This window comes from Rutidosis leptorrhynchoides, chromosome 7 (assembly GCF_046630445.1).
Source record: "Rutidosis leptorrhynchoides isolate AG116_Rl617_1_P2 chromosome 7, CSIRO_AGI_Rlap_v1, whole genome shotgun sequence".
Classification (NCBI taxonomy): domain Eukaryota; kingdom Viridiplantae; phylum Streptophyta; class Magnoliopsida; order Asterales; family Asteraceae; genus Rutidosis; species Rutidosis leptorrhynchoides.
In genome coordinates this window covers 381,135,638-381,153,880 of record NC_092339.1, presented here as the reverse complement: position 1 = coordinate 381,153,880, position 18,243 = coordinate 381,135,638, and the positions used below count along the sequence as shown (strand labels likewise).

The 18,243-nt window shown below is 30.1% G+C and overlaps 1 protein-coding gene across 1 annotated transcript; it reads left to right on the top strand.

Annotated features, from left to right (window-relative positions):
- The first annotated feature begins 4,104 nt into the window (after positions 1–4,104).
- On the top strand, positions 4,105–5,046 carry LOC139860564 (uncharacterized). Its single transcript, XM_071849314.1, has 2 exons — positions 4,105–4,157; positions 4,263–5,046. The coding sequence occupies exons 1-2, from the start codon at positions 4,105–4,107 to the stop codon at positions 5,044–5,046; spliced, it is 837 nt and encodes a 278-aa protein (XP_071705415.1).
- Positions 5,047–18,243: the final 13,197 nt, after the last annotated feature.

The following is an 18,243-nucleotide window of genomic DNA, read 5'->3' as shown; positions in this document are numbered from 1 at the left end:
AAATGTGTATTGAATGTAATATTTTTTTTAAAAAGTAAATTTTATGATCAATTAATGCTTTTATCACATGCCACCATGACACATTTTAGCATAACCCTTCTAAAATATATGTCATTCATAGATATCTACTCGATCCGATTCATTTATAATAGATATCTATGATGTATGATGTAATGGATAAATAATGGATATGTGTATGAATATTAATTATTTAAATTTTTTGTGAATTGGATATTAATTACAATCTATCATCTATGAATATATCTATTACTACCTGAAATACATTTAACATAGATATATACGTACTATAATAGATGCATATGTATACATATCGATATACATATACATATAACCTACAAAATTTTAAATTATTAACAAGAAGAAGGGTTATATAAGCTACAGTTATTAAATTGTCAATAATAACAACATTACACATTTATATTTAGTTTAAACATATATCTACTTATATTATAACGTAGTTCATTCAATTGAGTCGCATTTGATTAGAAATTACAATCAAAACATGTCTTATAACCCAAAACGTAGAGATTATACATTTACTTCCGTTCCATATTTGACTGTCAAAATCGTCATTAGATTAATATTTTATTTGATATTCAACGGAGATCAATTATCCCGCTGAATCCTACAAATATACATATAGATGGAAAATTAAAATTAAATAGATATGAATATAAATATAGATGAATAAACTTAAATGAATATGAATGTAAATAAGATCATTCAATTAGTTATATATCGTCTCTACATCTCTACTTCCACCCACTTAATTACAAAACAACCCTAATCATGCATCTATCTATCCTGCCCGTGACTAATTCTTAGTTATTTTATTACATTAATTAAGATTAAATTAAATTTTATATACTAAATGGATCTTCAATACTTTTATTTATTTATTTATGTGACCCACTCTATTAAAAGAAAAATCAATTTGTATTTTAATCATCTATCCCTTCATTCCTATACAGAAACAATATTTAAGGTATATTACGAAATTATTTCTCGTACTAACGCGCGAACATAACGCACATTGCGACGAAAAAGCATTTGCAACACTAAATGGTTTCGTTATCGTTATATACATTAAACTATGATTCTATTACAATATGCATATCGACATTTAGTTTATTTACTTTAACTTTCATATATACAGTGGCGAGTCTAGTAGTATACCCGTGGGGTCACGGGATACCACTAGTTTGAAAATTTGCAGTAGAAAATTCTTTTTAAATTGTATAGAACACCACTAAATTTAACCGCAGGACCCCATATATTTTTCAAATTTATAGTTTTTATTTTAAATTGTTTAGAACATCACTAACTTTAACTACTTGGATACCATATATTTTTCAAGTTTTAAAGTTTTTTGAAAGTAGATTACCACCAAAATAACGTTCAAATATAATTAGTAGTGAAAAAAATTTTGGGACCCCATTACGTATTAATCCTGAAATCGCCAGTGCATATATAGTAATGTATAAATATTTCAAAAGAAATTATATACATCACAATAAAAATACGATGAATAATAGTAATGTTAATCGAATACGCGCACACACACACATATATAAAATATTTTCTCTCTCCAAAATAACTATCCATTATTTTACTTTTATTGTACGGAGTATTTCTTTTTCAACGTTAACTTTAGCTATGTTTGTTTATGTTACATAATATTTGATGATTAATGTTGATCGTACCAATGAAAACACGTTTAAAATGTAATTTATTCATATAAATTGATCAAATATATTATATAAAATAAAAAACTTATTTGAAGTTAAAATTAAGAAAAAGGACTTTTGAAAGTTATATGAAGCAATAATTTTAGATGAATGGAGTATATACATATCTGTATACCTCAAATAAATACTCTATTGATATGACAAGAATAGAAATAGATCAATTGAAAAGAATAATTTAATGAAAAGTGAAACAAATAGCAAGTTGAAACTTTATGTAAATAGAATTAGCCGAAGTCGATAGTTTGTAATTTTATATTTATATTTTGAATTTAAACCTAAAACTTATATTTTATAATTGTTTAGTAAACTGTGTGAAACTTAAAAAATATAAAATTATAAAGATAAAAGTAAGTGATATTTGTTTTTTCTTTTATTTTTTGCAAAACGAGACCTTTATAACATATTTTTTTTTACGGCAAAAGTGAATATATAAAATAAAACGCTCCCTAACATACAACCTTTATAACATATCTTTTTTTCGAAATAAAAAAAATAACTAATAAGGATACAAGCAATAAACAAAAAGGGATAAGGCTTAAATAACAAACTAGCAAACCCTAACAAAGCAAGAAACGAGCTAAACTAATCAAAACCCGACCCATAACACTTACAATCAAATCCAAAACACAACTAAAGGACACAATAAACTAAAACACTATGCAACCACCAAACAAAATGAACTACCTAGATGGGTCCTGTTTACCTGACCTTTGCTGTTTTGCCCTTGTGATTCTTGGAAACCGGCTTGGAGACCATGTCATCAACTTTGTTATAATTGACAACATTGCTTACTTGAGATTTGAAGTAGTACGTTAACACATTAGCCGAACCATCACCGATGAGTGTACCCGAAGAAGAAGGAATCAATCATTGCCAGTGGCGGAACTTGAAACCGACCACAAATAGAGCGGATGCAAAAATTTATTATATTTTTCATTACAACCGGGGCAAACACCTAAAAAATCTTATTTTTTTATAAAATTTTTTTAGTATAAGCTTTTTTTTAAATCCAACTAAGACAGATGCCCCACCCTGTCTACACATCGCTAACATGTCAAAAAACTCAATATTATTTTCTCCGCCTATTGATCAACTCCTGGCTCCCTTCAAAACGAGTTTTGAACCGCTTCACCAAAATCGATATAATCATCATTATCCTGCAATCGAATGGATACAACTGTGTCCGTCTTTTTCTAAGCATTACCCGACTACCAAAGGTTATATAGATGTAATTAGCTGATTATGTTATTTCACCTTTAGTAAACTCGTACTACCAAAGGGCTTATAGTGTGGCTTCATGTGAGAAACTTCTTCGATCAATAGATAGAAATTTAAACTTTTCAAGTTGTATATTCTACAGAGCTAAAAGGTTTATTAGTTATTAAAATTTTATCTATAAACATTACTAATACAAATCTATTTTTTTTATAAGCTCTTATGAACTCATACAAGCTACTAATTCAAACATACCCGTTAATTTTTTTTTTACCAACTTATTCTGTACAAGAGTATAAATTGATAAGTGCTTAATTTTCATATACATATAGAAATCTCGAAAATACACATTAATTATATATAATATGAGTTATTTACATACCAAAAAGTAATAAGTACTACACTACTACGTCTTTTAAGTATTCCGTGCTTATTAACCTACGTATTAAACATTAACATAACCCTTATAATAAACTACTACGTGTATCAATATTTTTCATTTTTAATCACTCTTTTTCTTTGTTTATTTATCATCCCTGTATACATGGGAGGCCCGGAAGGGGTGCAAAGTGATCAACCGCGCAGAGCCCATGATTTTCAGGGGTCCAATTTTTCTATATATGCACATATAATCGGAGATTTGAGAAGTAAAATGAACTTTAGATCTAAAGGCCTTTCAATATGTTATACGTCGCCTCGGTAATTTCCGTTGATCTGTATTTATAGGGGCTTTTTTTTACCGTCTTGCTCGGGGCACTAGAAAACTCAGGACCGGCCCTGCCTGTATATATGTTAGAAAATCTCAAAATTTACTTATTATTATCATAACGATAACTTTGTAGTTCTTGAGAAACGGTCTAGGTTGCATGCATTGAATGCATGTGTTTTATACGATATGTTCAGAAAAAATATGATGAGTACGAACAAAAACAACATCGATTGATCGATCTGTACATTTGTTCCTTACCTATTTTCATATAGATCTTAATCCTATGTCCACCAATCGACCTTTGATTGTATCCTCGCTGTCATTTGACTGTACCTTTACAATGCACGGTGTACACGCTTCAATTTATTGCATAATGACAATCACCCTTATACATTTTGGACAGTAGGCTACATGACAAGCCAAAAGAACGTGAAGGTTCCCAAACCGTATAAAGATCTACAATTGTAGGTCTTAACTTTTTAACTTAGGAAGGCCGTCATTTTTTCCTAATTTTTTCAAAAACAACAAGAACTTTATAATAGATTCAATTTCATGGAAAGATGAAAAAGGCCAACAAATATACCACCGATCCAACAAATATACAACATAACGACATCCACTTCATGGAACTGGTCCCGTGCACCTAATGGTCGGAGCCTCACCGAATTAACAGAACTAAATAATCTCGTATCAACCATCAGTCTCTCCAATAAGCCTGATACTTGGAAATGGAATTTAGATCAATCCGGCATTTTTACAACAAAAGCTTTAGCCACAATCCTCGACAACCTTAAACTTCATACACCGTCCTCCACCATTAAGACACCAAGGAATAAACTCATACCCCAAAAAATTAACATCTTCATTTGGAGAGTTCTATACGGGAGAATCCCAACACGTGTAGAACTAGACAAAAGAGGAGTTGATCTCGACTCCATCCTCTGCCCACTATGCAACCTACACATAGAGTCTATTGAACACATATTAATTCATTGCACGTCTACATCAAACGTCTGGGAATCAATTCTACAATGGTGGAACCTCCCAGCCAACACCTTCACCAATCTCCGTGACATAACCTTAAATGATCAATCCTTCACCACGTCACAAAATGGTGCTAACATCTGGCAAGCCATTAAATGGGCATCCACTTACATTATCTGGAAATACCGGAATCTCAAGGTCTTCGGTAAAAAAGAATGGTGTGCCGCAACAATCTTATCCGAAATCCAAACACAGTCTTTCGCATGGATATCCAAAAGACACAAAAAATCTATAGTTATGTGGCACCAGTGGCTAGTCAATCCCGCCTTCTACATCTCCTCAAATCATCAGAGATCCGGCATTGGCTAATTGTAGCAAAGTCCTATTCGTCAGTGCATTCATGGCTTGGATTTCCATTTTCACTTGGTTAAATGGGGAGTGTCAGCCGACTTTGTCATCGCAAGCGCGGTACTGTCTGGTTGCCTCTTCCCAGCTTGATGTCTCAAGTTCCGCGGTGTCTTTGGTCTCCTAGCCCATGAATCTGTACATTTTCCATTTTCGATCTCATTACATTGTATAGTTGTATAGGGCTTTGTAACTCTCCGATATATTAATAATACTTTTTGCTTGCTTTTCAAAAAAAAAAAAAAAAAAATATACCACCGATCCACGACTAGGCTCGAAATCAGAAAACAAAGCTCCAAAAACAAAATCAAAAGCGGACGAACGTGTTTCACGACCAAGTTGAACCATACTGAAAAACAAACAACAAAACTGCTTCTAAACAATAGAGAAGCAAACACTATCCAACCTCGAAGACCTATCCCTAAAGAACATCATCTAGCACCTAATTAAGACAATAGGAAGGGCGTCATTGAGCATGTGTAACTTAGTCAATTAAATATGACCCGAAATTTTATAATCACCGAAATGTTTTGAAAAGATCTATGTATTCTTTTCTTCACAACGAGAAAAAAATAAAAATAAACAACAAGCCTTTCTTTTGTTTTAGTTTTCATACACATGAGACAAAAATGGCACAATGTTTTTTTTCTTTTTCATTCGAACAAACATTCAAACCGAATAAGCTTCTTGATAAGCCTCTTGATATTGCTGTTAAAGTTATAACTCAAGAATATGCTTCTTGATGTTTCTATTAAAAAAAAAATGAAAGAGTCGATAACTTACTTTGAGAGGTTTAGGAACACGGGGTTTTTTTTTTTAAATCGATTGATAGAGTTAAGAAAATCGTCGTTGAATTGAGAATATATTGATTCAGTGTCGTTCTCTCAAAAACGTGTAATTTGCAGGAAAAAATAGTTAGATGAGTACTCAAGGAATCAAGATGTTTAATTGTATATCTACTGAGGAGTCATTTACACTTGATAAATTATTAGGGGTGAGGAGTGAATACTTCACTAACACTAGTATGAATCTTCCTGTTGTTTTGAATGATTCAAGTCCACCTAACTTTGCTAATGTTCTTAAAAAGAACAAAGCTATTAACTTAATCACCTCAAAGATAGTTGATTACAAGTAAACTTACAATAGTATTTAATGACAAGTTTTCAACTTAATTCTACTTTGTAGAATCAATTAAATAATATGAGACGAAAGCTTGAATGATTTGTTTGAAATAGTCTTCAAGTGACTCCAATGTTTGATTTTTATAGGCAAGATAGATAAAGTTATAGATAGTTTGTGATCAATACCACGACTCGACTTTCTGATCAACCGCAGACACCTTTGTCCGATATTACTAGTCGTTATAGAATTGTTGTAAATCTTTTGACTTTTGTACTTTTGGCTTCTTTACTTCTTTTATTAATTGCATAAAAGTGTTAAAGTAAAAGTCCAAAGTAGACACGCCAGAAGTATTTGAATTATGTTGGAGGTATGTGTTGATGGTAACTAGGGCCGGTCTCGAAAATTTAAGTATCTAGAACGAGGCCAAAATAGGCCCTTAGGTCCCTAACGAATAATATAAGATATTTAAAAAACTACAACTAACGTCATATCAATAAAGATAAAGAATATAACTTTAAAATTATATACTGTAATAGCTAACCAATAATTCTTGAAGCTCTCCTCACATTCTCAGTAAAAAAATTATTTAATCACCTTTTCACAGTTTATACTCTTTAAAATTTCATTTTCAATGGTCATCATCGAAAATGACCATAAAAAATTAACATGGGCAATATTAACAAAATTGGGTGAAGGTTATTCACCAGACAAATTGGATTAATATTGAAACAATTTTAGAATGAGTTCAGTGACTACAGAAGAGCTCTATATTCCATATACTAACAAAAATACCCAAATCTAACAAAATCTAGACACAACCACAATAGACTATAATCCTTAGCAACATTAACAAAAAGTAACATGAGTATAATTAACAAATCAATAATACAACAACTGAACAACATACTGATTGATGAAAAATTGAAAGTCACCGATGGGAGTATGGGACATTTTGAACAAGCGATAAAAACTTAATATGCAACTATAACCTATTGACTATGATACCGAAAATAAAATAGCGCCTAAGAAATTCTCCAAAGGATTCTTTACATCGTTCTTAATGTCATGACACTCAATATGTGTTCGCTTGCAAAGTTGTAGATTTTGAAATCGCAACAAAAATTTTGTGCGCAAATCCATGAAACCTGTAATGCTTATTACTTGAAGGTTGTTAAACCATTCATGCGCTACACCCTGTAAAACAATAGGGAAAACGTGGCATGCAATTGGTTCATCCCAAATACTTGTGTGCATGGTATCTGCGAATCTTTGCGAAAAATCTAGTGGATTAGTTAATCCCTCATATACTCCTAAAGTCAACGGAAGCACATGGGGTGATGTTATCGAGTAACTAGAAATATATTGAAAAATGTTGGTAAGTCAGCTTGCACTTGTTGTTTATCTACATTAGCTTGATTATTTGTGCTTGTTGATGCTTTTCATGCATCTATCTTCACAATCGTTGGTTGCTGATTACGTGTAATACATATCACGCCAGTATGTGGTGTATCGCAGTGTGATGGTCCTTGTATTTGTGCTTGCGCACCATTTGGCCAAGTATGATTTGGTCCAAGCAACACCAAGTACCCTTTTTGATTTAATACTTGATGCGCACATACTGTAGTGATAAATTGTTTGATATTTTGTTGTGTAATCTGAAATGTCCCGTTCATATCGATTATAAACGTTTCATATTAATTGGTTTCGTTACGAGGTTTTGACCTCTATATGAGACGTTTTTCAAAGACTGCATTCGATTTTTAAAACAAACCATAACCTTTATTTTATCGATAAGGTTTAAAAACATAGCGTAGATCATCAAGTAATGACAATATAAAATATGACGTTTACACACGACCATTACATAATGGTTTACAATAATATGGTACAACAATATAAGTTTCTGAATGCAGTTTTTAAACAATATCATACAAGCATGGACTCCAAATATTGTCTTTAATTTAGTATGCAACAGCGAAAGCTCTTAATAATTACCTGAGAATAAACATGCTTAAACGTCAACAAAAATGTTGTTGAGTTATAGATTTAACCTGTATATCAAATTATAATAATAGACCACAAGATTTCATTTTTCATAATACATACAGGAACACTCATCTGTATAAAAATCATTAATATGAAGAACACCTGGTAATCGACATTAACAAAATGCATCTAGAATATCTCCAAATATACAGGAACACACATCTGTATATTAAAATTGAAGTACTAAAGCATCCATAACCTGGATGGGGTCTGTTAGGCCCAATAGATCTACCTTCAGGATTCGCGTCAATTAGTGGCCTTCACTAATTCTTAGGTTACCAAGCAAAAGGGTGATATTCAATATGATAATTCAATCATAGAATGTAATTTTCAAGTACTTGTGTCTCTTTTGTAAATCATTTGTAAAACTGCATGTATTCTCATCCCAAAAATATTCGATAGTAAAAATGGGACTATAACTCACTTTCATGGATTTTTAATTCATCGAGAATTAGACTTGGCCACGGGTCGATTCACGAACCTATAACAATTATATGCATATATATCAAAGTATGATCGAAATATATTCACAATATTTTTGTTACGTGTTGATGATTTAAGTTGTTAAGTTAGCGGTCACACCCCCAAATAGGGCTTGGGGTATTTGTGACTAATTATATCAAATCACAGTTGTATAAATGAGAACGACTCTATATGAGACGTTTTATTGAGTTTTGCAGTGGAAGATAAATAGATTACATTGTATTTAGAGCATTTAATGTCTTTAAATGATATGATATGTAATGGAGACTCCAAGCATAGCAAGCAATCATCATCAAAGCAGTAGATATACAGCGAAAGTAATATTTAAGTACCTGAGAATAAACATGCTTAAAAAGTCAACGAGGTTGAGTGAGTTCATAGGTTTATCACAAATCAATAGTTCAATATAGCATTAGACCACAATATTTCAGTTTAAAGTTGATTAATACCAAATATATTAATCGAAAGAGTTGTTGTTTGTAATATCGCGACTAAACAGAAGTTACCCCGTGAAACCTTGTACTATCAATGTCGTTGAATCATTATTATGTATCCAAAGACCAACGGTCAAATGGATAGAGACGTCACTCTTAGTAGCGCTACTCACAATAACTAAGCTTGCATCTTATACCTCAGCAATTAACGATATTACGGCAGGGATTTAGCATGACAAAGCACGTATATAGCATAAAAGTTTGAGTACTTGTGTCTAACGTGTAAAACAGTTATAAAAGTTGCGCATGTATTCTCAGCCCAAAAATATATATAAAAAGGGAGCTATGAAAACTCACGATACGATACGATAGTTTGTAGTAAATATGCATATGACGGTATTGAAACAAGTGCAGAGTTGTCCTCGGATTCACGAACCTATATCATTTGTATATTCATTAACACATATAATCGAAATCGAACAAACATATATTTTATTGTTAGTGATATAACTTTTGTATTAATAATTTATATATTTTATTATTTAATTAAATGTATTTATTTTGTATATTTAAAAATACATAAGAAATTTTATATAGTTAAGTTATGTATTTTAAATATATTTTTATATATATATTATTTGTTTGTTAAAACAGTAGTTATAATAATACTAAGATAATATTAGTAAAAATAATAATAATGATAGTATAAATTTTAATATTAATGATTTTAATATTAATGATAGTTTTAATAATAACTCCTATAATTTTAATTCTAAGAATAATACTTGTAGTTTTTAAATGAAAAATTTAATACTAATGATAATGAAAATAATCATTTTGATAATAATACTTCACACTTAATAATAATAATAATTATAAAAATGTTATCACTAATGATAATTTTAATAACAATACTTATTCTATAAAAAAAAAATATTAATACTAAGATTAATGAAAATAATAATAACTTTTATTATTTTCATAATAATAATAATAATAATAATAATAATAATAATAATAATAATAATAATAATAATAATAATAATAATAATAATAATAATACTACTACTACTACTACTACTACTACTACTACTACTACTACTACTACTTATAAACTACCTTTGAAGAGTTAAAAGGCTTTTCCCAAAAAAAAAATGCCCGAGATCGGGCTCGAACCCGCGACCTCTCAATAAACACAAGCACCCCACACCACTCTTCTATTTCTGCTTTTCTTAATTAAAACAAGTTTTGATTATATATAAACGTATTATTCTGTTTCCTTTTCTTTCTTCTTCTTCTCTTAATCAAATCGACCAGAGACCATTTATCAATCAAAATGACATGTTTAAAGGTTGAATTAAAATGTGAAAATGAAATGGAAACAATCAGTTACCTATTGATTTATTTATCAGATAAGAACTAAAAGAGAAAAAGCAGAAAAAAATAAAAAAAAAAATGAAACAGGATGCTGTGTTCGTAGAGTAAAAAAGAAGAAAAAAGATATTGATTTCGAATTTGGGATCGTTTTGGACAAATGTTACAACATGAATTTTGTTTAAAATCATTCCTAGAAACTTTTGAAATCATTAATTTAACCAAAAACATCAACACGACATCGAATTTCTTGATGAACAATTAGTTGACTTTTAAATTCAAAAACTTTGACTTCAAAATTCGGATTCGATAGTAAGATTTGGGATTTGAAACTTTGCAGGTAGTTTTAGTAGAAGATTCCTAACAACTCTACATTTACAGTTTTTGAAGTTGAAATCGAATTTGAGCTTTTGAATTTTTTTTATCAAGAACAGAGGTTACTGTTAAAAAATAAAAATAAAATAAATAATATCTGTTTAAATTTGATAATTGATTAAGAGGGTGTCGACTGGTTTTTATAAATAAGGAAGATGTGATCGATAGATAATACTGAGTGGTTTTCGACTTGATAATCACGATCAAACAGAAAAGTGTAAAAAAATAAAAGCAGATAAAAATATAAAAAAAATATAAAAGCTGATCACGATCAAAATAAAATAAAATAAAAATACAGATAGTGTTTTGACCTAATTTAGGTATGCGTTACTTTTTATTTTTTTAATTAATATTAATAATTAATAATTATATTAATAATAATACAAATTAATGATAATTATATTAATAATAATCATATTAATAATAATAGTAATAATTGTATTAATAATAATAATAATAATAATAATAATAATAATAATAATAATAATAATAATAATAATAATGCTATAAGAATACTAATATAAATAACAAGAATAATGATATTTATTAATAATTATGTTAATAAAAATAATAATATTATTAAAAGTAAATACTTATTTTAATAATGATAATGAATAAATAATATTAATGCTAATAATAGAAATCATAATTTTATTAATAATTATAATATTGATGATAACAATAATACTAGTAATAATAATAATATTACAATTTAAATGTATCACATTTCATTATATATTGCAAGTAATAATATAACTAATACTGATATTGATATTAATATTAATATTTAATATTAATAATAATAATAAAAGTAATAAAACAACAATATTATCTTGTATAAAATTTTACATTTTTAGTTATAATAATTAAGTCAAGTTATATATATATATATATATATATATATATATATATATATATATATATATATATATATATATATATATATATATATACTATTATTTGTTCGGGAATCGTCGGTATTGGTCAAAGATGATTGAAACAGCTCAAAGATTTGGAGATTTAGTTTAACAAATGTTGCTTATCATCTTGAAAATATTAAAGATTAAGTTTAAATTTAGCCGAAAATTCCCGGGTTGTCACAGTACCTACCCGTTAAAAGAAATTTCGTCCCGAGATTTAGTTGTTGCCATCAGTCTTTGTTGTTTGTAAATAGGTGAGGATATTTTCGTTTTATTTGGTTTTCACGTTCCCAGGTATACTCGGGGCCTTGCATGAATTTCAACAGATAGAATATTGTTTTGTTTCGAGCGTTTTAAATTATACGAACCATAATTTCTACAGGTTCTTCTATGAAGTAGAGGTTATCAAAAGGATTTAACAAAAGTGTTATTGATTAGGTTTTCTCAGAAAGAGATGATGACGCTATACAAGCATTTCAATACACATAAAATGTGTTATGAATAATAGTGAGCTTATTTAAACCTTGAGCGTTTATGCCACAATATTAGGGTAGACAAAACAGAGAGGAGTTCATGAAAATCATAGTCATGAAATTTGATAGAGATCGTCATTGTTTACAACAAGAATGATGAATATGAGTTGAAAATTAGAGTTTTATCAGCATTGGGTAATATGGATGAAACACTTCGATTATAGGAAGAGTATAAACGAAGCTATCACAAAAGAGTGAAATGAGGAAATTAAATGTTCGCCTTAACTTTTGACGTAGTCACGATTGATTTCCGGAATTCAAGGAATTAAAGAAAATCTTTATAATATTTGATTCTCCGGTAATTAAGGAAATTAGGATTTTCTTTGATTAAATGCGGTGAATTGTCTTGATTGTCGTGTCTGAAATTTCACTATAAATTAGCTTCTGCCGTTTCATTATCTTCACCACTTCTATACTTTCTTCCTCAATTCATACTTCCAAAAGATTTGTTAATATGCTTAATCCAGTTCATGTTCTTGACCTTATATTGGTTATCGCCACAATCATCCTTCTTTTACAACTCCCACCAGAGGAGTCTATTTACTTCTACTATTCTCTTGGATTTATTGTGTTTTTAGTTCTCCCGTGTCTTTATATTACTATACGTATTGATATACACGGTTTGTAATTTCGGTGTCGTTATCGGGCTTTGTATTTTCCCTTATATGTCGAAGCGTCATGCTGTTGTAAAGCAAGTAATGGTCCAGAATTCGTAGGTATGAAGTTTCAAATGAACTTAATGTTCTAAGTAGGAAGGAACGTAATATCATGATTTGATTTGTTAAATTACCAGAATTACTGAGGATGGAACTATCAAGAATATATGATCTTGATATGTTCAGAGGTTAAGTAGAATGTAAGAGTCGTGTAACATGGCAACTGATGATTATAAAGTCTATGAATCATCATCTTCCATTAAAAATTTAGCATGACTTACTGTAATATAATCACGTTGGCATGACGTCATTATATTATACTAACTCATGCTTCAATTCCCGACACTACTTTAAAACATTTATAATTTAAACTTGAATTTTACAGAATATAGAAACTAAAACAGTTTCCTTTATTATGTAACAAAGATATAGCAAAGAGATAATTTATCGCGGACAAGAATAGTTATGAAGATATCTTCAGAAATATCGAGGATATTTATGACGAAAGATACGATGATATCTTAGAATTTTCTAAGATCAAATGATAATGAGGAAAGTTCTTCTGTAAGGATTTAAGATAAGTAAGGAGCAGGGTAATTGCTAATGATTTCAGCAGATACTGAATCATCTAGATTCTTTGAATACAGGTTTAGTCCTTGGGATTTGTCCACAGCTTCCTTCATGTTTTGCTCAATCCGTCTTTCAATACCAGATTTTCTTTTGAGCTTTTCCAACGCACAATTCTTTATTATCAAGCTTCTGGTCATTAAGACCATCTACGGCCTTTGCTGCTTCATCAGCATTATTAGGATTAACGAATCTGAATCGTTGGTTATAGTTCTAAGGCATTTTCAAGAATTTTGAAGAATGTACAATGTAACATGTTAATGTGAGATATAAATATTTCTCGGGTATTACCTACCCGTTAAAATATTTTCACCATCAACAGTTTGTACAACAGAATATTTAATTACAATCTTTATGATAATATACGTACATATATATTTTCCTTCAGATGTAATCATGGATTTAATGAGTTAATATAATATTAAACTCATTTGATTTGAGGTTGGAACAAGAATAAATAATCTCCAAAAACTTTTAGAAACTACATATTCTCTGCAGAGTATTTCTTCAATGTAGTTATGAATCAATACTTCTTCGTTTGTTGTTAATGGTATTCCTTGGTATCTATAGTGCGTATGATGTTGATGCTCATGGCATAGATTGTGATGTTGAGGCTTGTGATGCAGATGTTGTTGTTGATGAAGCTGATGCTGTTGCTGATACTGATGCAACTGCTGGTACTTATAATGCTTGCTGTGTTGATGATGTTGGCGGTACTGTTGAGGCTGTTGCTGATTCTGGTAGTGCCATCGGTGCGGGTGATGTTGACAATACTGCTGGTGGTGTTGCGGTTGCTGTTGGTATTGCTTGTGGTGTTGGTGATGTTGGTGGTACTGATGGTACTGGTTATGTTGCTGGTGTTGCTTGTGGTATTTGGGTAGTAGGTGTGAGCCTAACTTCCAAATCGTGCACTGTTTCCTCCAGGGTTTCTACTTTAAGCTCGAGTCTATGGATTTGTTCTACCCATTCCTCCGTAAGGTTTGTCAATTCTTGATATTTAGTTCGAAGTCTTCTAACTTCTTCTAATAACCCTATCTATTTAGAATTCGGGAGTAGAGGACGAATACTGTCTTGGGCTACATTGAGTCGACCTTCGAGGCGAAAAATCCTTGCGAAAAGAGTGAAAACGGTATTGCGAACAGGTTCACCGGTAAGTGAATCGAGTACTCCAACGTTTGGTGGTAAGTTTGGCTCGTGATAAGGAGTACCTTCTTCATTTCTCCATAGGGTGAGTATTTCGCGAACCCATCCCCATTTTCTGAAGAAATCACGGTAATTGATCGGTGGGTGTGCTCCCGTCACGCTATCTTCGGAGCTAGAGGAACTTAAGGAATCAGGTGAGAAATCCATATTATGTGTTTGGAATAGGGTTTGGTATGAAATGGGTGTTGAATATTGAATGATATATTCGTCTCTTTGAATACATATATATAGCAAAAAGATTTCGTAATTTACGGAGAAAATTTAGGAAAAGTGGTAGACAAAGTTTACTGGGATAGATATGATAAGATATGAATTTGTCTGTACATCATCTATGCAATAATCGCAGTATGACGTGTCGAGACTTTAATTATTAAGCAAATGATTTCCAACAAGGATTGATAGATATACTTTCGATTAAAGACTTTCAATTCGTAGTGGCCTATTTAGGTCTAGGGGCTTGAGCTATAGGATCCTTTAAATTGGTAATCCAAACCCTTCCATTCTAGAGTTTCGTAGACGCCACTTGTCAAGAAAATTCAATGATTAAAAATAACGAGAAAGCAAAGATTTTGAAAGTAATGAGTATGAATAGTAGAGATTTCAAGAATCATGGATAACATTTGAAAGGACCCGTTCATATACATTATAAACGATTCACAATAGTTGATTACATCGCGAGGTATTTGACCTCTATATGATACGTTTTACAAACATTGCATTCGTTTTTAAAAGACAAACTTTCTTTACATCAAAAATTGACGGCATGCATACCATTTCATATTACATCCAACTATAATTGACTTAATATTAATCTTGATGAACTCAACGACTCGAATGCAACGTCTTTCAAAGTATGTCATGAATGACTCCAGGTAATATCCTTAAAATGAGCTAATGCACAGCGGAAGATTTCTTTAATACCTGAGAATAAACATGCTTTAAAGTGTCAACCAAAAGGTTGGTGAGTTCATTAGTTTATCATAATCAATCATTTCCGTAATAGTAATAGACCACAAGATTTCAGTTTTCATAAATATCCGTACACTCGCAAGTGTTTAAAAGTATTCTATAAGTTGTAGGCACCCGGTAACAAGCTTTAACATTCATGTTTTACCCTCTAAAGTACACCAGATCAGGTGTGTTTAAAATAACCTCGAAGTACTAAAGCATCCCATAGTCAGGATGAGGTTTGTCAGACCCAATAGATCTATCTTTAGGATTCGCGCCTACCGTACATAGACAGGTAGTTTAATGTTACCAAGCTAAGGGTATATTTCTGGTTTAAACCCACATAGAATTAGTTTTAGTACTTGTGCCTACTTCGTAAAATATTTATAAAACAGCGCATGTATTCTCAGCCCAAAAATATATATTGCAAAAGCAATTAAAAAGGGAGCAAATGAAACTCACAATACTGTATTTCGTAGCAATTATGTATATGACGGCACTGAACAAGTGCAGGGTTTGTCTCGGATTCACGAACGTATCAATATTGTGATTCAATTTTGCAGGAAAGTACGTAGACGCAACGAAAATGATAAACGTTAGGTTGACCTCACGAGCAATACCCTCGATCAATACCCATAACCTCCATAGCTATAACCCATAATTTCCTTAGCTCTATCCCGTTTGAAAACTTATTTTGAAATCGTCTGAGTATAACTTCATCGTAGTATTTTATGTATACTAATAATATCTTAAAATAATACAAAGAAAATATATATATGTAATTCGATTGAGAGAGTTTAGAGAAATATATTTTCAAGTTTCTATGAAATAATGAAACCTATTCAATTCCATTTATAATAGATTTTTGAATTATTGTAGTGAATTATTAAAGTATGAATTATTAAAGTGAATTACTAAAGTATGAATTATTAAAGTGAATTATTAAAGTGAATTATTAAAGTATGAATTATTAAAGTAAATTATTAAAGTGAATTATTAAAGTATGAATTATTAAAGTGAATTATTAAAGTATGAATTATTAAAGTTAAAGTAAAGTAAAAGTAAAGTAAAGGTAAAGTTAAAGTATAGTAAAAGTATAAAACTATATACGTATAATACGCGTATAAATATATATAATATTAATTTAAATCGTTATATATATTTAATAAAATAAAATATAAATATCGTTATCTTTATCATACTGGTTAAGTAATGAGTTGTCAAAAGTGGTTCTAGGTATTTATAAAAGATATATACGTTTTAATAATAAAGTTCTTTTTAAACTGAAAACGTTTTTTGTACTTTTGAAACTAAATCATATAAATATGATAATTTTGTTTTCCAAAACTAAATATATTTAAGAATCATTTTGTTAAAAGGTTAAAATAATGGAAATCGTTATATCATAAAACATTTTAGAAAAGTAGAATTATATATATTCATAATAGGTTTCAAGTTTTTAAATTACAGTCTATTGGTGAATCATGAGATAAAGTCCAAAGGTTAAATAAACGTATGAAATCATCTTAATGAAAAATGTCGAGTTACTTAACTTGTCGATATCCAACATCTAAGTTATTTACACTCCACGTTCTTATTTTTATATTAAATAAAATGAAAGTTAACATAGTTATCTTATCAAGGTCACGAGGAAAATATTATAAAACATGCCTTGGAAATTAAACAGGAATTTTCACTAACCCTTGTCTAGTTCCCGTTAATTGACACATTTGTTCTTATTTATAAATCACTTTACCATTTTCTGAATGTTTTCAAGAAGAATAGATTTCTTAAATCACAGTGGACCTCATAACATAGGCCCGTAATCATATCATAATGTATCTGATAATTCAATCATTTGATATTATCTCTTAATTCTGTCGATAAATATATCGAAACAAATACGTTCATGTAAAGTATCATATATCTAATACTTTGTTAATGTTTTCAGTTAATATTATATATTATATATACATATCTATATACTCATAATTGTTCGTGAATCGTCGAACACGGTCAAAGGGTAATTGATTACATGAATGTAGTTCCAAACTTTTTGAGATTCAACATTACAAATTCTGCTTATCGTGTCGAAAACATATAAAGGTTAAGTTTAAATTTGGTCGGAAATTTCCGGGTCGTCACAGTACCTACCCGTTAAAGAAATTTCGTCCCGAAATTTGATCGAGGTCATCATGGCTAACAATAAGAATGTTATTATGACGAATATAAGTTGATTCATAGGGTTTTATCGTGATTGAGAAATATGGATAAAATAATTCGATTACTCGAAACGTATGAGTGAAGCTATCGTAAAAGTGTGAAATGAGAAAATAGGGATTCATCTTATCTTTTGACGTCATCACGGTTGATCTTCGGATTAAAGAAAATCTTTGTAATCTATATAGGATTTGATTCTTCGGTGATTAAGGAAATTATG